Source organism: Triticum urartu, chromosome 3A, assembly GCF_056163025.1.
Source record: "Triticum urartu cultivar PI428250 chromosome 3A, HENAU_Tu73, whole genome shotgun sequence".
NCBI lineage: Eukaryota > Viridiplantae > Streptophyta > Magnoliopsida > Poales > Poaceae > Triticum > Triticum urartu.
Window position 1 is genome coordinate 61,280,255 of NC_141875.1, and position 18,557 is coordinate 61,298,811.

Consider the following 18,557-nt stretch of genomic DNA (forward strand, 5'->3'; position numbering starts at 1 on the left):
TTAGAGACTCACTAGGGACGTGTTGTGGTCTATGTATTCACACATGTATTACGATTTCCGGATAACACAATTATAGCATGAACAATAGACAATTATCATGAACAAAGAAATATAATAATAACCATTTTATTATTGCCTCTAGGGCATATTTCCAACACATTCCCCCATTCTTCTTTGGGATGCACATCCTCCACAAAGCAAACAATGCATCAAAATTATCCCTCTAATCCCGAGCTCAAATTCTACTGCTATAAACAGTAAATTCAAAAAAGAAAAAATAAGAAGGAAGAAAGAAACAAATGCCAACACCGGCAGTTCAACTAAGCAAAGATGGCCGACACCCGCTACACCCTTCGGAGAAGTACCACCGCCCGCCAAGCACTCCGAAGCCTCGCATACCAAACATCTTCAGGAAGACGAGGACGCCGCTGTTGCCCGGACAAGTCCTAGGGTTTCCCCCGGTACACAGATGGCAATGGGGAAGGGGTATCACCGACGCCCCTCAGGAGGGTCCGGTAACGCCCACCACTACTAGGGAAAAGGCTAGCAGCAGCGCGGGTTTTAGACCTATCAGTAGCGCGGGGTGGTGCGCTACTGATAAGGCGCTACAACTAACGAATAGCAGTAGCGTGCCTCCACCCACGCTACGGCTAAATCGACTTAGTAGCAGCGAGTTCCAGGAGGAGCGCTGCTGGTAATTAGTAGTAGCGCTTCTCTCTGCCCGCGCTGCTACTATTATTTCGTATTTTATTTCTTTTTTATTTCATGTTGTATTCGTACACCTTTACACAAATTTTCATACAACAGGAATTTACAAATTGTTTTTATATCATAATGAGTTATTACATCACGGGGTGAAAGAACCGTGTGAACTAGTTTCAAGTGGACGGACATCCACTTGAAACTAATCCGCGGTTCTTTCACCCAATGATATAATAAATATCATCATCATATCATTAACAACTTATCATCATCATCATATCATCGGTCACTAGTCGTAATCACAAGTACTCCTGACATCTTCAACTCTAACACATTGTATCACATTATAAACATATTGTACCTCATAGGACCTACTACATTCTCTTAGGACCTACTATATTCTCTAAGGTAAAATAGCAAAAAACAAGATAGCCCCTTGCTCTCCATTATGGAGAATGCAGATTATCCTGTCTCCAATTCTTGCCTTTCGCTTAATGTTGCTTCCAAGAACCTCCTTACGAATGTCCAAACATTTTTTTCCACTCTTTGATTAGCATGTGTTCACCGGTTTCAGAAATTCGATATGCACAGGTGAGATCCGTAGGATGACCTGGCTGTAGGTTCAGAACTTCAAGGCGACCATTGTAATACATCAGATGAGGCACACAATCCATCGAGATTTTCTGCTGAAAAACATAGTAATAACTTCGTAGTTAGCAATGATGTACTAGTTTTAGAAGTATGCAAAAAATGCACGGATGTCATAATAGTAAAATATCTTACCAGGGTATCTCCATAGAAGTTATCGTGGTTCAACACGTGCACTAGTGGCACGTATTCACCATAATTTGGAGGAGTTCGATAATAGGTATTGTAATTCTCAAAAAAAGTACAATAAGCAATCAGATAATTTTTCTCCTTATAAGTTAATTCGGAGCCATCAGTGTAGTGGGTTTTGTCTACCATCTTCTGCACATTCTTTGAAGATTCAAAATAAGCTGTCAATGGAAGTAAGCTGTCAACTATTTTGAAATAAACAATATAAATTAGTTAATAACTATGTTTGAGAAACTCACATTGCGGTAGAATCGGAAGCGTATCAACAAGGACCCAAATGTCCATATTGTCTTCCTCGATGTCAGGATGACCAAGATCCATGGTGACAATCATACCCTCATAAAAACCATACATTTTGCAAAGTGCTTCCCAATTTTGACAACCAAAATGGGTTACGCTCTGAGAATTATACAGATTTACTTCAAAATCGATATCATGATGGGTCCTCAAAACATAGCGTATTTTCTTTGTTTGAAAATTTTCATGGTCTTCAAAACCCATCCTCTCCAAGACATAGCGTCTTGCATGGCATGGGATAATCTAGTCGAATTGTAAAAGATGAAAATTAGACGTTGAAATAGTTGAAGTCATGCTTAATTATGAAAAAAAAACACTTATCGTTGTTGCGTACCGTTTCAACATCGAAGGTCTCCTCGAGCTTAATGCTGAAGCGCCGATATTCATCCAGCTCAACGAACCTGTCGCACATACCTCGATCATCGTGGCACCAATTGCACTCCCCCGGGAGACTGTCGTCGTCCGAGTACGACATTTCCTACGTTCATAATTCAAAGATTAAACTTGTACAATTAAATATATGTACTAAAAAACCTAAATTAGATCATTATTTTTCAAAGAAAATCCAGGCCACTCGATATTTCCCACATATTCTAGCACAAGTCATGCCAGAATTCACGGAAAAATCCGGCATGACCTTTGCTAAAAAAGGACATATCGAGCGCCTGAAATTTGCCGGAACGGAAATTAATCAACACTCCGGCAAAACGTAGGCCACTCGGAGGTGTAACCAAAACATGAAATAATTGCTTAAACTAAAAAATAACACCAAATATGGCATGTTCAACTAGTTCTATTAATTCAACTAGTTCTATTAATTCAACTAGTTCTTACTAAATATAAACTTAGTATAAAAAGAAAAAACTAGTTCTTTCTAAAAATGAAGTAGTTCAACTAGTTATTAATTTACTTACTATACTAGTTCAACTAAAACTTAACTAGTTCAACTAAAACTAAATTATTTCTATTAATTCAACTAGTTCTTACTAAATATAAACTTACTATAAATAGAAAGAAACTAGCACATCTACTACTACTAATTAACATCTAACTACTACATCTACTACTAATTAACATGTACTACTGCTAATTATACAACTAGTTTACCATCACTACTAGTAATTAATATCCACTACTTCTAAAAATCATTATCTATGAACCCTAAATTAACATCTACTACTACTAAAATCATCTACTAACTAAGCAAAGAGAGAGGGGGTTGGGGAGGGGTGGGGGGCTTACAGAGGGAGAGACGGTGGCGGGGAGGTGCTCGGCGACGGAGGGGCGGCGAGGGCGGGCTCGGGATCGGGAGGGCGGCGGTCCTGGGCGGCGGGCTCGGCGGGCTCGGTCGAGGGCGGCGGCGGTGAGGTCGAGGGCGGCGACAGTGTGGTCGAGAGCGGTGGCGGTGAGGTTGAGGGCGGGCGGCGGCGGCGGCGGTGAGGGCGCAGGCGCGCTCGGGCTCGGGCGGCGGCGACAGGTAGTAGGGGAACAGGCCGGTGGGGGGAAAGGAGGACTTAGCGAAATTTTGATGCGGGGGGTGATTAACTCGAACTAGCAGTAGCGCACGTACAGAAAACGCGCTATAGCTAACTTATCTACAGCGCGTTTTGGGAAAAACCGCTACTGCTAATGGAAGCAGTTATTTCTTTTGTTTAGTAAAAACATCAAAAATATACATTGGTCATCATTGATCTTTTTGTGTATAATCTAAATAGTCAACATGAATCCTCACTGTACCTGTATAGGTACAGGCGATAATTCATATTGCAACCACAAATCATACACATATAGTTCAGTGAAGACCAAGTGCTCGAGATAGGTTGAGAAGCAACATATTTAAGGTGGTAAACACCTTGTTCGTTTAGCAGTATGGGACTAAACTTAATTAGTTGCGGTCATACTTACCAGCAGCGAGTTTTGAGCAAAACCGCTGCTACTAAGTTCTTTAGCAGTAGCGCGTCCACTGGAAGGGCGCTACTACTATATCTAGCCTGGAGGCAACACCGTGGCAATTATAGTAGTAGCGCTCTTTTCACCTAGAGCGCTACTACTACTCAGTCATTAGCAGCGCTCTTTTCTAAAGCTCGTTGCTGCTAATTAGCAGTAGCGTCTATTTTTAGACCGCGCTGCTGCTAAGATTCTGTGTATAAGATTTTCCCTAGTAGTGCACGGGCGTAGTCGCACCGGTGGCGAACGAGCCGCCAGAGATTTCTCCCGCCCCGAAACCACCACCGCCACCTCAGACAAACGGAAACGCACCGCCCAACATGCCGCCCACCAGCCTGTGCCACCACGGACGTAGCGACAGGGACTTGCCAGGCCACGCCGGCCCGGCCGGACCCAAACGGGTCCAGACAGTCCCTGCAGCCACGCCGGCCACCGGAGCCATCACCATCACAGCCACCGCCGACTCTCCACACCACCAGGGAGCCACGCCAACGCGCCTGGACCCGCAAGCCCGCCCCAGCCCAGATGGGGCCCGAAAGGGCCCAGATCTGGGCTGAGCGGGCGCCGCCGACCAGCAGCCCACAACTTCTCCCCGCAGCCAACGACCACGCCGCCACGATGAGGGCACCCGAGGCCCGCCGGACTCCGCCGTCGAGCCCCACCGCCGTCAGCCAAAGAGCACCACTGTCGGGCAGGAGGGAGCCCTGATTCCCCCTCCGGGCGCGCGGGGAAGGGACGCTCGCCGTCGCCGGCGCCACCCGGGCATGCCGGAGGCCGCTACCGGCAGCGGCGAAGGGGGAAGGAGGAGGAGGAGGGCGGGTCGAGACGGGAGGAGCAGATGGGGCGCTCCGCCGCCTCGAGGGGCGACGGGAGCGCAGGGGAGGGGGAGATAGGCGGGCCGGGGAGGCGCGACCGGTGGCCGGCGGTGGCGGGGGAGAGCGCGGGTTGCCGGCGGCGGCAGGAGGAGCAGGGCCTCAGTGCTAACAACAGTTCAAAACATGTACATTTTCTTTTGGGCTTGTTTGTGCTGCGGCCCCAGCAAGCTGGTTGTATCGGTTGGACGTTGCTTTACAATGTAAAGCGGGGAAACCCTTTTTCTCAACAGTAAATTCAAAAAAATAGAAAAAATCAAAAAAATCTGAATATTTTTTGTGGCAAACTTTAAGAAATGTATGAATTGCATGCAAATTTTCATCATGAAATACCATTGGAGCAAGTCGTGCAAAAAAAAAACAAATTAAGAGCTCCATGATGCATTTGAAAGTAACATTTTCAGAGTATTGATTTCATTTTTTTAACCACGCCTTGCGCCGATGTGATTTCATGATGAATTTTTGCATGCACTCCAAACATTCTTCAAAGTTTACCTCAAAAAAAATCAAAAAAAATATTTTTTTATATTTTTCCAAATTTACTGTTCATAGCATGAGCATTGGATTAATCCCACACTCAATTCAGTTCACCCGAACCCTGTCCATCTTGGCCCCGAATTGGTGCTCCCATTCCAAGTAATAACCAAATTGGACAGAGAATATGGTTGACTTTGATCTATGCTGATTCACAAAAAACAAAGACTTTGATCTATGCCATGATAATTTTTTAGTTAAATGTGTATGCAAGGGGATTTTGCTCAACAACCAGTAGGTTGAACCGTTGAAGTTGCCGGTCCACATCCAGTGCCCCTTGGGCCTCCACACAAGCAGAATGTCAACAACTAGTATTGTACTCGATCATCCGAAAATATAATTAGATGTCCAGGCTCATCTGCACCCGCGTAGAAAAAAATTCAAAACAAATACTAAAAAAATAATTTTTTTGTGCGATAGATAATTTTATGCGTGAGGTTCGCTTTAAATTTCAACTTATGCGTGAGGGTTGCTCAGATGTCCAAATTAGTTGAAACTTAAAGCGCACCTCACGTAAACTTGATGTCATTTTTGTAGAGTATTTGTTTTGATTCTTTTCGTCAGGGTAGATGTAGATGAGCTCGGGAGTAGAAACACCGCACTCATCAATCATCCACATTTAATAACGAGTCAATTACACTGGTGGTGCTATAACTTGCCGTAAACGGTCACTTTGGTGCTAAAAATTATGGTGTATATTGAAGTGGTGCAAAAACTTGGCATTAACGTGCAAATACGGTGCTTATCTCGTTTATGTACGGAGTATATGCTGACTAGGCGTATGGAGCCCGCTGTCAGCCACTCGACCAGAGAGATGGGGCATGTGACCTGATTTTTTTCAAAAACATTCTCGAAATATATATATATATATATACTTAATTTTTTTGTGCGATAGATAATTTTATGCGTGAGGTTCGCTTTAAATTTCAACTTATGCGTGAGGGTTGCTCAGATGTCCAAATTAGTTGAAACTTAAAGCGCACCTCACGTAAACTTGATGTCATTTTTGTAGAGTATTTGTTTTGATTCTTTTCGTCAGGGTAGATGTAGATGAGCTCGGGAGTAGAAACACCGCACTCATCAATCATCCACATTTAATAACGAGTCAATTACACTGGTGGTGCTATAACTTGCCGTAAACGGTCATTTTGGTGCTAAAAATTATGGTGTATATTGAAGTGGTGCAAAAACTTGGCATTAACGTGCAAATACGGTGCTTATCTCGTTTATGTACGGAGTATATGCTGACTAGGCGTATGGAGCCCGCTGTCAGCCACTCGACCAGAGAGATGGGGCATGTGACCTGATTTTTTTCAAAAACATTCTCGAAATATATATATATATATACTCACAAAAAGCCCCTGTTGACGTGGGAGAGTGGCATTTTTTCAGCACTATGAGGAGCGGGTCCCACCTATCAGACAAGAGTGAAAATTAAATCAAAACTGAGTCCTCCTGGACTCGAAGCCATGTTCGACAACAAGCCACAACACGGATAACCAGTACGCCAACAAGATCTATATTGTTTAATTCGGATAAGAAAGCTATATGTACTAAACTGGAAGCATGAGGAGCTTTTATGGGCTGCAGATAGTGCGGCCCATTGTACACCTGTTCCTTTTTAAAATCTATTTGTAAAACATAATTAATAGAAATATGTTCAAATATTTGTGTGATACAAATATTATACATGAAAATGATTATTAGTAAATATAATAGCATTTAAATATACATCTGTGCATGATATAAAAATTATTTAGTTAATACGGACATTTCATAAAATTAAAATATTTTAAATATTATACAGTCACGGCTTATATTTAAATTATAGAAAATGAATATTCATATGACCAGTTTAAATTATAAATTATGATTACTTTTACTTATCAAAACATTGAACTATAAAAACGTGCATATAATTATTGAAATGCTGTATACCTAAAATAATTTTATGAATTGTAATTTAATTTTTTCTAATTCTAAATTATGTAAATACTGTTATAATTCATATTTTTTAAATAATATGTGAACAAATTTATAAAATAATTTATTCTGTTTGCATGTACAATATTTATAAACACAAAAATTTGTTTGTTATGTTTATTACTGAGATTATAATTTAGATTTTTCAAAACACTTATAATTTTGATACTTTCTACAGGAAAAACATAAAAACTAACAGGTGCAGAAGAAGCCGCAAGATCTGCAGCCCATTTAACATCCGCCCGCGCTGTGATTAAAAATACATATTACATTTTTTCCTGTACTGGCCGAAGAAAACTTAATGGGTGCAGTGGTTTGTGTGCTCGTTTGCCTTGATGATGTTGTGTGTTCGATCCCCACAGGGCCACATCTGTCATTCAGTTCTCTGTCTCAGGTGACATGCGGGACCCACTTCTCATAGAGGCGATGACAAAATCTTCCCAGTCAACAGGGATTTTTTTTGAAAAAATATTTCGAGGGTGTTTTTGAAAAAATCAGGTCACATGCCCCATCTCTTTGGTCGAGTGGCTGATAGTGGGCTCCATGCGCCTAGTCAGCACCTACTCCGTACATAAACAAGATAAGCACCGTATTTGCACGTTAATGTCAAGTTTTTGCACAACTTCAATGTACACCACAACTTCTAGCACCAAAGTGACCATTTATGCTAAGCTATAGCACCACCAGTGTAATTGATTCTTTAATAACTGATGGATACGATTGTCTCAAAAAAAAAAACTGATGGATACGAGCGAGCGACATGGGAAGCTTCGCGTATAAAATGTGCTGGAATTGGGTAAAAGGAGTACTCAGTTTTCACCATTCCATCAGCCCATTCATGGTCATGGCGATCCCGTTGCTTCTTGCCCAGTTACTACTGGCAGTGGCACTAGCAGCGGTGCAAGCGGCGCCGCGCTTGCACCCCGTGGTCCTGGTGCCGGGCTACGCCACCAACGAGCTGGACGCGCGGCTCACCGAGCTCTACCGGCCGTCGTCGCCGTGCTGCGGGGCGCGCAAGGGGGAGGGGTGGTTCCGCCTCTACCTCAACTACTCCGCCCTCCAGGACCCCGCCAACGTGCCGTGCTTCGCGGAGCAGATGCGCTCCGTGTACGACCCCGCCGCTGACGACTACTCCAACGTCGCCGGCGTGGAGACGCGCGTCCCCTTCTTCGGCTCCACCCAAGCCTTCCGCTACCCCGATCCTGACCGCAAGTAAGTAGCTATGGATTGCTCAATCGTGTCGTGTTCCCAACTCTGAATCAAAATCGGCTGGAACTTCTCGATTTTCCTAGGAATTTCTCCTACATGAGCACGTTCGTCGAGCGGTTGGAAAAGACGGGGTACCGCGACGGCGAGACCATGTTCGGCGCGCCCTACGACTTCCGGTACGCCGCCGCACCGGTGGGGCGCCCGTCCAGGGTCGGCGACGCCTTCTTCTGGGCGCTCAAGAGCCTAGTCGAGAGGGCGAGCGGGCTCAATGGCGGCAGGCCGGTGGTGATCGTCACCCACAGTTTCGGCGGCCTGCTGGCGCACCAGTTCCTCGTCCGCCAGCCGCTGGCCTGGCGCCGACGGTTCGTGGGGCGCTTCGTTCCCATCGCCGCCCCGTGGGGCGGCCTCGTCAGGGGAATGCAGACGCTGGTCTCCGGGAACAACCTGGGCCTGCCGTTCATAGACCCGCGCGCGCTGCTGCGGCAGGGCAGGAGCCAGCAGAGCAGCCTGTGGAGACTGCCCAGCCCGGCTGCCTTCGGGGCCGCGACGCCATTGGTGACCACCAAGAGCAGGAACTACTCGGCCGGCGACATGGCGGACTACCTTGTCGCCATTGGGTTCGGCGAGGCCGTCGGGCCGTACGAGTCCCGCGTGCTGCCGCTGTTCGGCAGGGAGCTGCCGCATCCTGGGGTGCCGGTGACCTCTGTCGTCGGGGTCGGGGTGGGGACGCCGGAAAGGATAGTGTTCCCCGGGGATGACTTCGACGTGACGCCGTTTGTGGTCGCCGGGGACGGCGACGGGGTGGTGAACCTGGTGAGCGCCGTGGCGGTGGAGACGTCGTGGAGCCATGGTGGTGAGGATTTTAGGATGGTTAAGGTGTCCAACATGTCCCATAATGCCCTTCTGGTGGATGATCGAGCGCTCGAGATCATAATCCGAGAGATTCAACGGGCTGATTAGTTAATTGATCCCGAAATTTGAGCCTTTCATGGAAGACTGCAACAGATTACGATGAAGTTAGACCAACACCACATGTGATCGGAATGAAAGTTGTGAGAGGTTCTAATAGCATACATGGAAAAGTAGTGAGAGGTTCTAATAGCATACATGGATGAATCTCTAGGAAGTTAATTACACGATAGTACCACATTTAGGGCGGTGGTGACGAATTGGTACAACTTTTGAAAAAATTTACATGTCAGTACCACGTTTGGGGCGAACCGTTGCAAATCACTCTAAACTTCGTATTTCTACGTATTGACACTGGAACTGACCGCCCAGGCCCGCGCGTCAGCTGCCATGCTAGCGAAACGGCCCCCGACCGCTCGCTCGATACGTGCGGTCCGGCTCGAACCGGACCGGCCCGTGCTCTGTCTCTCCCTCTCCTTTCTTCTCTTCCTCCTCGCTCGTGCCCCCCTCCTCGCTCCTCTGCCGCCCGCAGCGTTGCCGGACCGAACCACCGCCACCCGCCATGGTTTTCGAAGACGAAAGCAGTGACGACACGTCCAGCCTGTCGTACATGCACTCAACCTCATCCATGGACGGGCTTAACCAGGTGATTTTCTTTGAGCTAGGTTTAGGGTTAGGGTTTCAGATTTGGGGCTTTTTGATTTGGTTGATTTCGCTGGGTTTTGATTTGGGCATTTTGTTTCTATGAGGTTCGGCAGGTCCCTTTCAGCGTTGAATATCCAGATTACCAGGGGCTTGAGATGGACACGATGTCGCCATGTGAGAAGCACGGCAAGCCATCTGAGAGGTTTGTCGCATTTGAAGGAACAGACACTGGGAGAAGGTTCTTAGCATGTGCAGAGCCGGTATGAATTTTGGCTGATAGTGGGATATTCTATTTAGGTTGATAGTGGCATATTGAACATGACTACAATACCTGATTATTAGGGCATATTAACTTTTGCAACAACAGTAGCTTGTGTAGTTTAATGACAGTGATTAACACTATTTGCAGTGACATTGTTGTTGCTATCATGTTAAATATTCAGTTTGGGACTTCTATAGGTTTTATGTTGCTTTAGTGGGATTTTTATGTAGTTCAATTACAGTGCACTGTTAATTATGTTGCTGTTACATTTTTGCTCCTGTTTGGAATTAAATATTGAGTGAATTGTTATTTTTTATGTTGGGATGCACCTGTTGTTATGTATGTCAATGCTACAAATATTTAGTTGAATGGATAGTATGTACTCCATATGCTTTGGTAGTTCACCAAGTTTGAAGTTTGAGATTGCTCTTGTTTTGTAGCTGATTAGCAAACTCTAGTTCAAATCTGTAGGTGAGTGGTGCTTTAATTTGTCATGCTGTTATTTAGTGGGTAGGTACATCTAAATTACTAGTGTAGCTTAGTGGTGCTATTATTACCCATGTATAAAAGGAAAAACAGTGCTATTGCTTTGCACTAGTTATTTACCTGTGGTATGAACTAACTTGTTTAATTTTTATCTTTTTGTTGTTTTTGCAGGAAGGGCAGAATTGTGGGTTTGTTAAATGGGTTGATCAACAGTGGCCCCCAACAATGCAAAATGCATTGTTGAAGTTGTGGGCAATGCTTGAAGATAGCAAGAGTGCTAGGGTGAATGATAATCTTGAAAGTTCTTTCACTATCCACCATCTGACAGAAGAGAAGAACAAGCTGGAGGCCAACTATGACAAGCTAGTCCAAGATGTTCATGAGCTTATGACCTTCCAGGAGGACAGGGTGGTGGATTTCGGACATCTGCAGTCTGCCATGTTTATGAATCTCTAGGGAGTTAATTACACGATAGTACCACATTTAGGGCGGTGGTGACGAATTGGTACAACTTTTGAAAAAATTTACATGTCAGTACCACGTTTGGGGCGAACCGTTGCAAATCACTCTAAACTTCGTATTTCTACGTATTGGCGCTGGAACTGACTGCCCGGGCCCGCGCGTCAGCTGCCACGCTGGCGAAACGGCCCCCGACCGCTCGCTCGATACGTGCGGTCCGGCTCGAACCGGACCGGCCCGTGCTCTGTCTCTCCCTCTCCTTTCTTCTCTTCCTCCTCGCTCGTGCCCCCCTCCTCGCTCCTCTGCCGCCCGCAGCGTTGCCGGACCGGACCACCGCCACCCGCCATGGTTTTCAAAGACGAAAGCAGTGACGACACGTCCAGCCTGCCGTACATGCACTCGACCTCATCCATGGACGGGCTTAACCAGGTGATTTTCTTTGATCTAGGTTTAGGGTTAGGGTTTCAGATTTGGGGCTTTTTGATTTGGTTGATTTCGCTGGGTTTTGATTTTGGCATTTTGTTTCTATGAGGTTCGGCAGGTCCCTTTCAGCGTTGAAGATCCAGATTACCAGGGGCTTGAGATGGACACGATGTCGCCATGTGAGAAGCACGGCAAGCCATCTGAGAGGTTTGTCGCATTTGAAGGAACAGACACTGGGAGAAGGTTCTTAGCATGTGCAGAGCCGGTATGAATTTTGGCTGATAGTGGGATATTCTATTTAGGTTGATAGTGGCATATTGAACATGACTACAATACCTGATTATTAGGGCATATTAACTTTTGCAACAACAGTAGCTTGTGTAGTTTAATGACAGTGGTTAACACTATTTTGCAGTGGCATTGTTGTTGCTATCATGTTAAATATTCAGTTTGGGACTTCTATAGGTTTTATGTTGCTTTAGTGGGATTTTTATGTAGTTCAATTACAGTGCACTGTTAATTATGTTGCTGTTACATTTGTGCTCCTGTTTGGAACTAAATATTGAGTGAATTGTTATTTTTTATGTTGGGATGCACCTGTTGTTATGTATGTCAATGCTACAAATATTTAGTTGAATGGATAGTATGTACTCCATATGCTTTGGTAGTTCACCAAGTTTGAAGTTTGAGATTGCTCTTGTTTTGTAGCTGATTAGCAAACTTTAGTTCAAATCTGTAGGTGAGTGGTGCTTTAATTTGTCATGCTGTTATTTAGTGGGTAGGTACATCTAAATTACCAGTGTAGCTTAATGGTGCTATTATTACCAATGTATAAAAGGAAAAACAATGCTATTGCTTTGCACTAGTTATTTACCTGTGGTATGAACTAACTTATTTAATTTTTATCTTTTTGCTGTTTTTGCAGGAAGGGCAGAATTGTGTGTTTGTTGAATGGGTTGATTAGCAGTGGCCCCCAAAAATGCAAAATGCATTGTTGAAGTTGTGGGCAATGGTTGAAGATAGCAAGAGTGCTAGGGTGAATGATAATCTTGAAAGTTCTTTCACTATCCACCATCTGATAGAAGAGAAGAACAAGCTGGAGGCCAACTATGACAAGCTAGTCCAAGATGTTCATGAGCTTATGACCTTCCAGGAGGACAGAGTGGTGGATTTCAGACATCTGCAGTCTGCCATTACATATCAGCATGAATGTAGAAGTGAACTGGTGGCTGATAGGAATGCACAGATGGCAAAGAAAGATGCAGAGTCTGAGAAGCTTAAGCAGAATTATGAAGTGCTACTGAACCTGACAAGAGCTCAAGCTACAGTCATCCATAACCTGAAGTTGAAGCATATTATAGACAAGCAATTGCTTATTGATGCTAAGATGAACTTGGAGTTGAAGAATGCAGAGCTCAGAAAGTCTGAGGAGAAGCTCACCCAAGATAAGCTAGAGTTGAAGTTTCAGGTTGCTGATTTGCTTAAGGGAAAGGAAAAAGCATGGTGAAGAGATGGGGCAGCTAGAGCTTCAGTTTGCTGAGCTGATGAAGGCAGAGGAGAAGCTGAAGGAGAAGATCAAGGGGATCTAGGCCATCTTAGAGAAGTGAAGAAAATGAATATGAGACTAGTGGGCAATGCTGACCTTTTGGGCATGATGGTTGTGTAGTGTATGGCTCTACTAAATGTGAACTTGTCTAAGATGAACTATGGTTGTGTATGTATGTAGTAAATATGAGTTTCATCCTTTTGTGAGAAAAGGATGAACTATGCATCTAAACTCCACTATGTATTGTGAACAATGGTTGTGTACCCTATAATATGTTGAACTCCAGTAACTATTGTGTGTTATGTTTGCTAAACTTGAAATGATGATATATCATGCATTGGAAGATGGATCAGATATTCTATGTTATGTTTGCTAGACTTCATATTATGATTTCTAATGCACTAGGTTTTATATTAGATGATTATGTTAGCATTGGAAGACACCGAGGCACCGTAAACCCTAAAGGTTAGGTTTAGGTGGCTCCGTCGACACCGAGGCACCGTAAACCCTAATGGTTAGTTTTAGTTGGCTCCATCGACACCGAGGCATCGTAAACCCTAATGGTTAGTTTTAGGTGGCTCCGTCGACACTGAGGCACCGTAAACCCTAATGGTTAGGTTTAGGTGGCTCCGTCGACACCGAGGCACCGTAAACCCAAAATGTTAGGTTTAGGTGGCTCCGTCGACATCGAGGCACCGTAAACCCTAAATGTTAGGTTTAGGTGGCTCCGTCGACACCGAGGCACCGTAAACCCTAATGGTTAGTTTTAGGTGGCTCCGTCGAAACCGATGCACCGTAAACCCTAATGGTTAGGTTTAGGTGGCTCCATCGACACTGAGGCACCGTAAACCCTAATGCTTAGTTTTAGGTGGTTCCGTCGACACCGAGGCACCGTAAACCCTAAAGGTTAGGTTTTGGTGGCTCCGTCGACACTGAGGCACCGTAAACCCTAATGCTTAGTTTTAGGTGGCTCCGTCGACACCGAGGCACCGTAAACCCTAATGCTTAGTTTTAGGTGGTTCCGTTGACACCGAGGCACCGTAAACCCTAAAGGTTAGGTTTTGGTGGCTCCGTCGACACCGAGGCACCGTAAACCCTAATGCTTAGTTTTAGGTGGCTCCGTCGACACCGAGGAACCGTAAACCCTAATGGATAGGTTTAGGTGGCTCCGTCGATACCGAGGCACCATAAACCCTAATGGTTAGGTTTTGGTGGCTCCATCGACACCGAGGCACCGTAAACCCTAATGCTTAGTTTTAGGTGGCTCCGTCGACACCGAGGCACCGTAAACCCTAATGGATAGGTTTAGGTGGCTCCGTCGATACCGAGGCACCATAAACCCTAATGGTTAGGTTTTGGTGGCTCCGTCAACACCGAGGCATTGTAAACCCTAATGGTTAGGTTTAGGTGGCTCCGTCGACACCGAGGCACCGTAAACCCTAATGGTTAGGTTTTGGTGGCTCCGTCGACACCGAGGCACCGTAAACCCTAATGCTTAGTTTTAGGTGGCTCCGTCGACACCGAGGCACCGTAAACCCTAATGGTTAGGTTTTGTTGGCTCCGTCGATACCGAGGCACCGTAAACCCTAATGGTTAGGTTTAGGTGGCTCCGTCGACACCGAGGCATCGTAAACCCTAATGCTTAGTTTTAGGTGGCTCCGTCGACACCGAGGCACCGTAAACCCTAATGGTTAGGTTTTGGTGGCTCCGTCGACACCGAGGCACCGTGAACACTAAAGGTTAGGTTTAGGTGGTTCCGTCGACCCCGAGGCACCGTAAACCCTAATGCTTAGGTTTTTGTGGTTCCATCGACACCGAGGCACCGTAAACCCTAAAGGTTAGTTTTAGGTGGCTCCGTCGACCCCGAGGCACCGCAGGCTCAACATCAAGTTATCCACCAAAGTGGCATCAATCCATGAACCATCAAGTTATCCCCAACAGAACCATCAAGATATCCATTAGCATCAGCACAAGTTGCTTTAGTGGCATCAAACCCAAAAGAAAACACATTGTAGTGGCATCAAACTCTAAATAATACACATTGTACCATGAATACAAGTTGCTGCTGTATCATCAAAGCAAAATAAAGCACAATGTATCATCAGCACAAGTTTCTGCAGTGGCATGAAACCAAAATAAAGCATCAGCAGTAATTACTGGAGTGACATCAAACCAGAAGATAACATTCCACATTGTAGTAGGTGCACATTGTAGCATCAGCAGAAGTTTGCATCACCTTCTGCCACCTCTACTAGCATTGAACCAGGCCATCCATCCAGTGTGTGTGCCATCAATTGGTGGAGGAGGAGCACTAGAAGTTGAGGCACCATACTGCCTTGGGGCAGAGAAAGGCCTTGAAGAATGAGCACCTCTCCCAGCAAAAGATTGAGCACTAAAAGATGCTCTTCCAGATCCTCTTCCACCACCAGCCCTTCTTCCAGCACCTCTACCAGCACCACTTCCACCACCTCTACCAGTAGCACTTCCAGTTCTTCCAGCTCTTGGTGTTGGTGCAGGATCTCTAGTTGTTGGTGCAGGAGCTCTAGTTGTTGGAGGAGGAGCACTAGGTGTTGCTGAAGTAGCTCTAGGTTTTGCTACAGGAGCTGTAGGAGCAACACCTCTTCCTTATGAATTCCTTGCAGCAGGCTTGGAAAATAATTCAAAGGAAACACACTTAATAATACTACAAGTAAGAAATGTACAAGGGACAAAGGTAATTTATAGAAACGTCAAAGTGAAGAACTAGTTCAAAGGGGCTTACCACATGTTTGTTCTTTCTTAAGGCCAACTCAGGTTTCAACTGTTTAAGGCAGCTTGTGTATTTATGCCCTTGTAATCCACAATTGCTACAAATTATTGTCCCCATTCTGGAGGTGGACTTTGGCTTTGGAACTTCACATTTTCCCTTTATCCTCTTCTCTTTCTTTCTCCCTTTCTTGACTTTAAATGTTGGTGGTTCTATGTCTGGACCTGGGGTCTTTGTCTAGTCATGCTCACCAGGTACAGGATATATCATTGGTTCATATGCAGCTAAGTAATATGGTTTCTTGGAAAATTTGCTTACAAAGTCCTCTGGAAACCTTTTTGCCTTGTTAATTGTTGAGATGGCATGGTTACATGGGACTCCACTGAGGTCCCACTTTCTGCAACCACAGGTTTCAAGTTCCAAATTGACAGCATGTGTTTGCTCCCCACTAGTTACTTGCCACAAGTTAACACTTGCTTGAATGGGTTTGCAGTACCTGGCCCTTTCCTTCTCAATCTCCAACTTCTCACTGTAATGTGGTGTGATCTCCCATCTAGCTTCCTTTCCACTCTCTCTATTCATGTGTCACCTAACCATCTGCTTATCCTTTATGCCATCACACATAGTTCTTATTGGTTTTTTCCTATGATCTAGGACGTACTTGTTAAACACCTCAGACAAATTGTTGACAACCAAGTCAGTCTTGGAATTTGTGTCAAATGCATGCCTAGCCCAGGTTTTCTTGGGTATTGCACTAAGCCACTTCCAAGCTTCCTCACTCTCAGCTTTGAGATCATCCATTGCTATATTAAATTTGTGTTTATTATATGCATAACTGGCATTATCCATGCACTTCTTAAGGTCTTCCCCCCTAAAGCCAGCATTTTGGAAGTTTGCATATATGTGTCTTAAGCAGAATCTTTGATGACTGTTAGGAAAAACTCTATCAACTGCAAACAGTAGCCCCTGGTGCACACAATTTAAACAACTAAGCTACTGTCTAATACACATGTAAACACATATTTAGCAGGCAATGCAAGGTGGATAGACATACCTTCTGTATGTCTGACATTATAGTATATGGACCATACTGTCCAACTTCTCCTCCAAGACAAATTTTCAGTTGGCGTAGAAACCAGCACCAGTTTGCTTTGTCCTCTTGTCCAACAATGCCAAATGCCAGTGGGTATATGTTGTTATTGCCATCTCTACCAGTGGCAGCAAGGATTTGTGCACCAGTGGTTAGCTTGATAAAACATCCATCAATTACTAAAACAGGAAGTAAACATAACATGTTAAATGCATTTATATGTGCAAGCTATTGAAACTAACAACATCCAAGTAGTGTACAAGCTAAAATAAACTAACCAATGAATGGTCTACACCCCTGTAGAAATCTCTCCCTTGCTCCATTGATGCAGTAAAACATGGCATGGAATCTGGGTCCTGGATGTGGGATTTTTTCAGTGGCTCTTGGAGTTACAGTGCTGACTACAACTCTACTCCCAGGGTTTGTATCCATGACTGTCTGAGCATAGTCTCTCAGCCTTGGGTATTGCTTCTTATGATCTCCCAACACAGCCTCAACAGCTAGGTTTTTTGCCCTATATGCCATAGCCTTGGGCACATCCACACCATACTTTTCCATGCAGGCATCAATAAGTGTATGTATGCTAGTAGTGACATCAGATATGAATAATGGCTCATATTACTTTGCAAGCCACTTGGCACTTACCCTGGTTGTTTCAGTAGAACTAGGGCAAGTGTGTTGTAATCTCATCTTCTTAATTGCAAATGTGTTTTCCCCTTTTATAACAGCTGCCACAATGCAGAACTTGCATTGTGAATTCTTGCAATGCACAATGATCCTCTTATCTGAGTTCCTGTGATACTTGAAGTCTCTGCACTGAGTGATGTGCAAGCTCAACAAAGCATCTCTGAATTGATGTTGATCTTTGAAACACATTTGCAGTTTTAGTTGTTGGTGTGGTTGCTCCAAATCCTCATTGTACCATACTCTAGGTGGCCTCTTCTTTGCCCTGCTCTTCCTTCTTTCAGGTAGCACAAATGCTAGTGGCTAAAACCCATCATCTTCACTGTCCTTCAGTAAACTATTATCTTCTTCATCTAATGATGGTTTCCAATCAGGTTGCACTTCTTCTAAAACATTGGAATGTGACCTTGTAGTTGGTCCCCTCCTTACTTGCAGCTTCTGCTTCTTCTTTGGTGGCACGGATATTTTTTCTTCCTCTTCTGGAACAACAGGGTCATCATCCTCCAAATCAAATAATTCATCTACATTTGTGTCACCCTCATAATGCACTTGTTCTTCCTCCTCTGTTTCTTCTTCTGATTCTTCATCCTCTGTTTCTTCCTCATGTTGTTCTTGTACTTCTTCCTCTCTCTGTCTGTTTCCCTCTTCCATCTCCATGTCTTCAGCATCATTCATTTCCTCATTATAGTTAGGCCTTAAATCCCCAATATAATAAGGCTTAGTGTCATTGTCATATTGCCCTTCAGATGAAGATGCATAACTGCCATCATAGCCATCTTGTTCTTCTTCCACAACTTCTTTTAACTTTGGATTTAAAACACTCCTGCTCTCTTGTGTTAAAACAGCAGGGCCTACAACTACAATAGAGCAACTACTCTGACCTTCATAAGCTACACATTGCTGATCAACAGCATACACAGGAGGAT

The 18,557-nt window shown here is 44.6% G+C and overlaps 2 protein-coding genes and 1 pseudogene across 2 annotated transcripts; all 3 read left to right on the top strand.

Moving 5' to 3' along the window:
* Window positions 1–7,999: 7,999 nt before the first annotated feature.
* LOC125553777 (lecithin-cholesterol acyltransferase-like 1) lies at window positions 8,000–9,449 on the top strand. Its single transcript, XM_048717484.2, has 2 exons — window positions 8,000–8,384; window positions 8,465–9,449. Exons 1-2 carry the CDS (start codon window positions 8,011–8,013, stop codon window positions 9,339–9,341), a joined length of 1,251 nt encoding a protein of 416 aa, XP_048573441.2. The 5' UTR covers window positions 8,000–8,010; the 3' UTR covers window positions 9,342–9,449.
* Window positions 9,450–9,714: 265 nt separating this feature from the next.
* LOC147978549 (uncharacterized) lies at window positions 9,715–11,278 on the top strand. The gene is made up of 3 exons (XM_087516625.1): window positions 9,715–9,936; window positions 10,049–10,195; window positions 10,855–11,278. Exons 1-3 carry the CDS (start codon window positions 9,853–9,855, stop codon window positions 11,137–11,139), a joined length of 516 nt encoding a protein of 171 aa, XP_087372751.1. The 5' UTR covers window positions 9,715–9,852; the 3' UTR covers window positions 11,140–11,278.
* Window positions 11,279–12,544: 1,266 nt separating this feature from the next.
* LOC147978550 (uncharacterized) lies at window positions 12,545–13,172 on the top strand (annotated as a pseudogene).
* The last annotated feature ends 5,385 nt before the right edge of the window (window positions 13,173–18,557 follow it).

Bases quoted from the DNA above. Each gene is read 5' to 3' on its own strand.
- LOC125553777 (XM_048717484.2), top strand. From the start codon at position 8,011: ATGGTCATGGCGATCCCGTTGCTTCTTGCCCAGTTACTACTGGCAGTG. The intron at 8,385-8,464 runs GTAAGTAGCTAT...CGATTTTCCTAG, and splicing joins TACCCCGATCCTGACCGCAA to GAATTTCTCCTACATGAGCA.
- LOC147978549 (XM_087516625.1), top strand. From the start codon at position 9,853: ATGGTTTTCGAAGACGAAAGCAGTGACGACACGTCCAGCCTGTCGTAC. The intron at 9,937-10,048 runs GTGATTTTCTTT...GAGGTTCGGCAG, and splicing joins CCATGGACGGGCTTAACCAG to GTCCCTTTCAGCGTTGAATA. The intron at 10,196-10,854 runs GTATGAATTTTG...TTGTTTTTGCAG, and splicing joins TCTTAGCATGTGCAGAGCCG to GAAGGGCAGAATTGTGGGTT.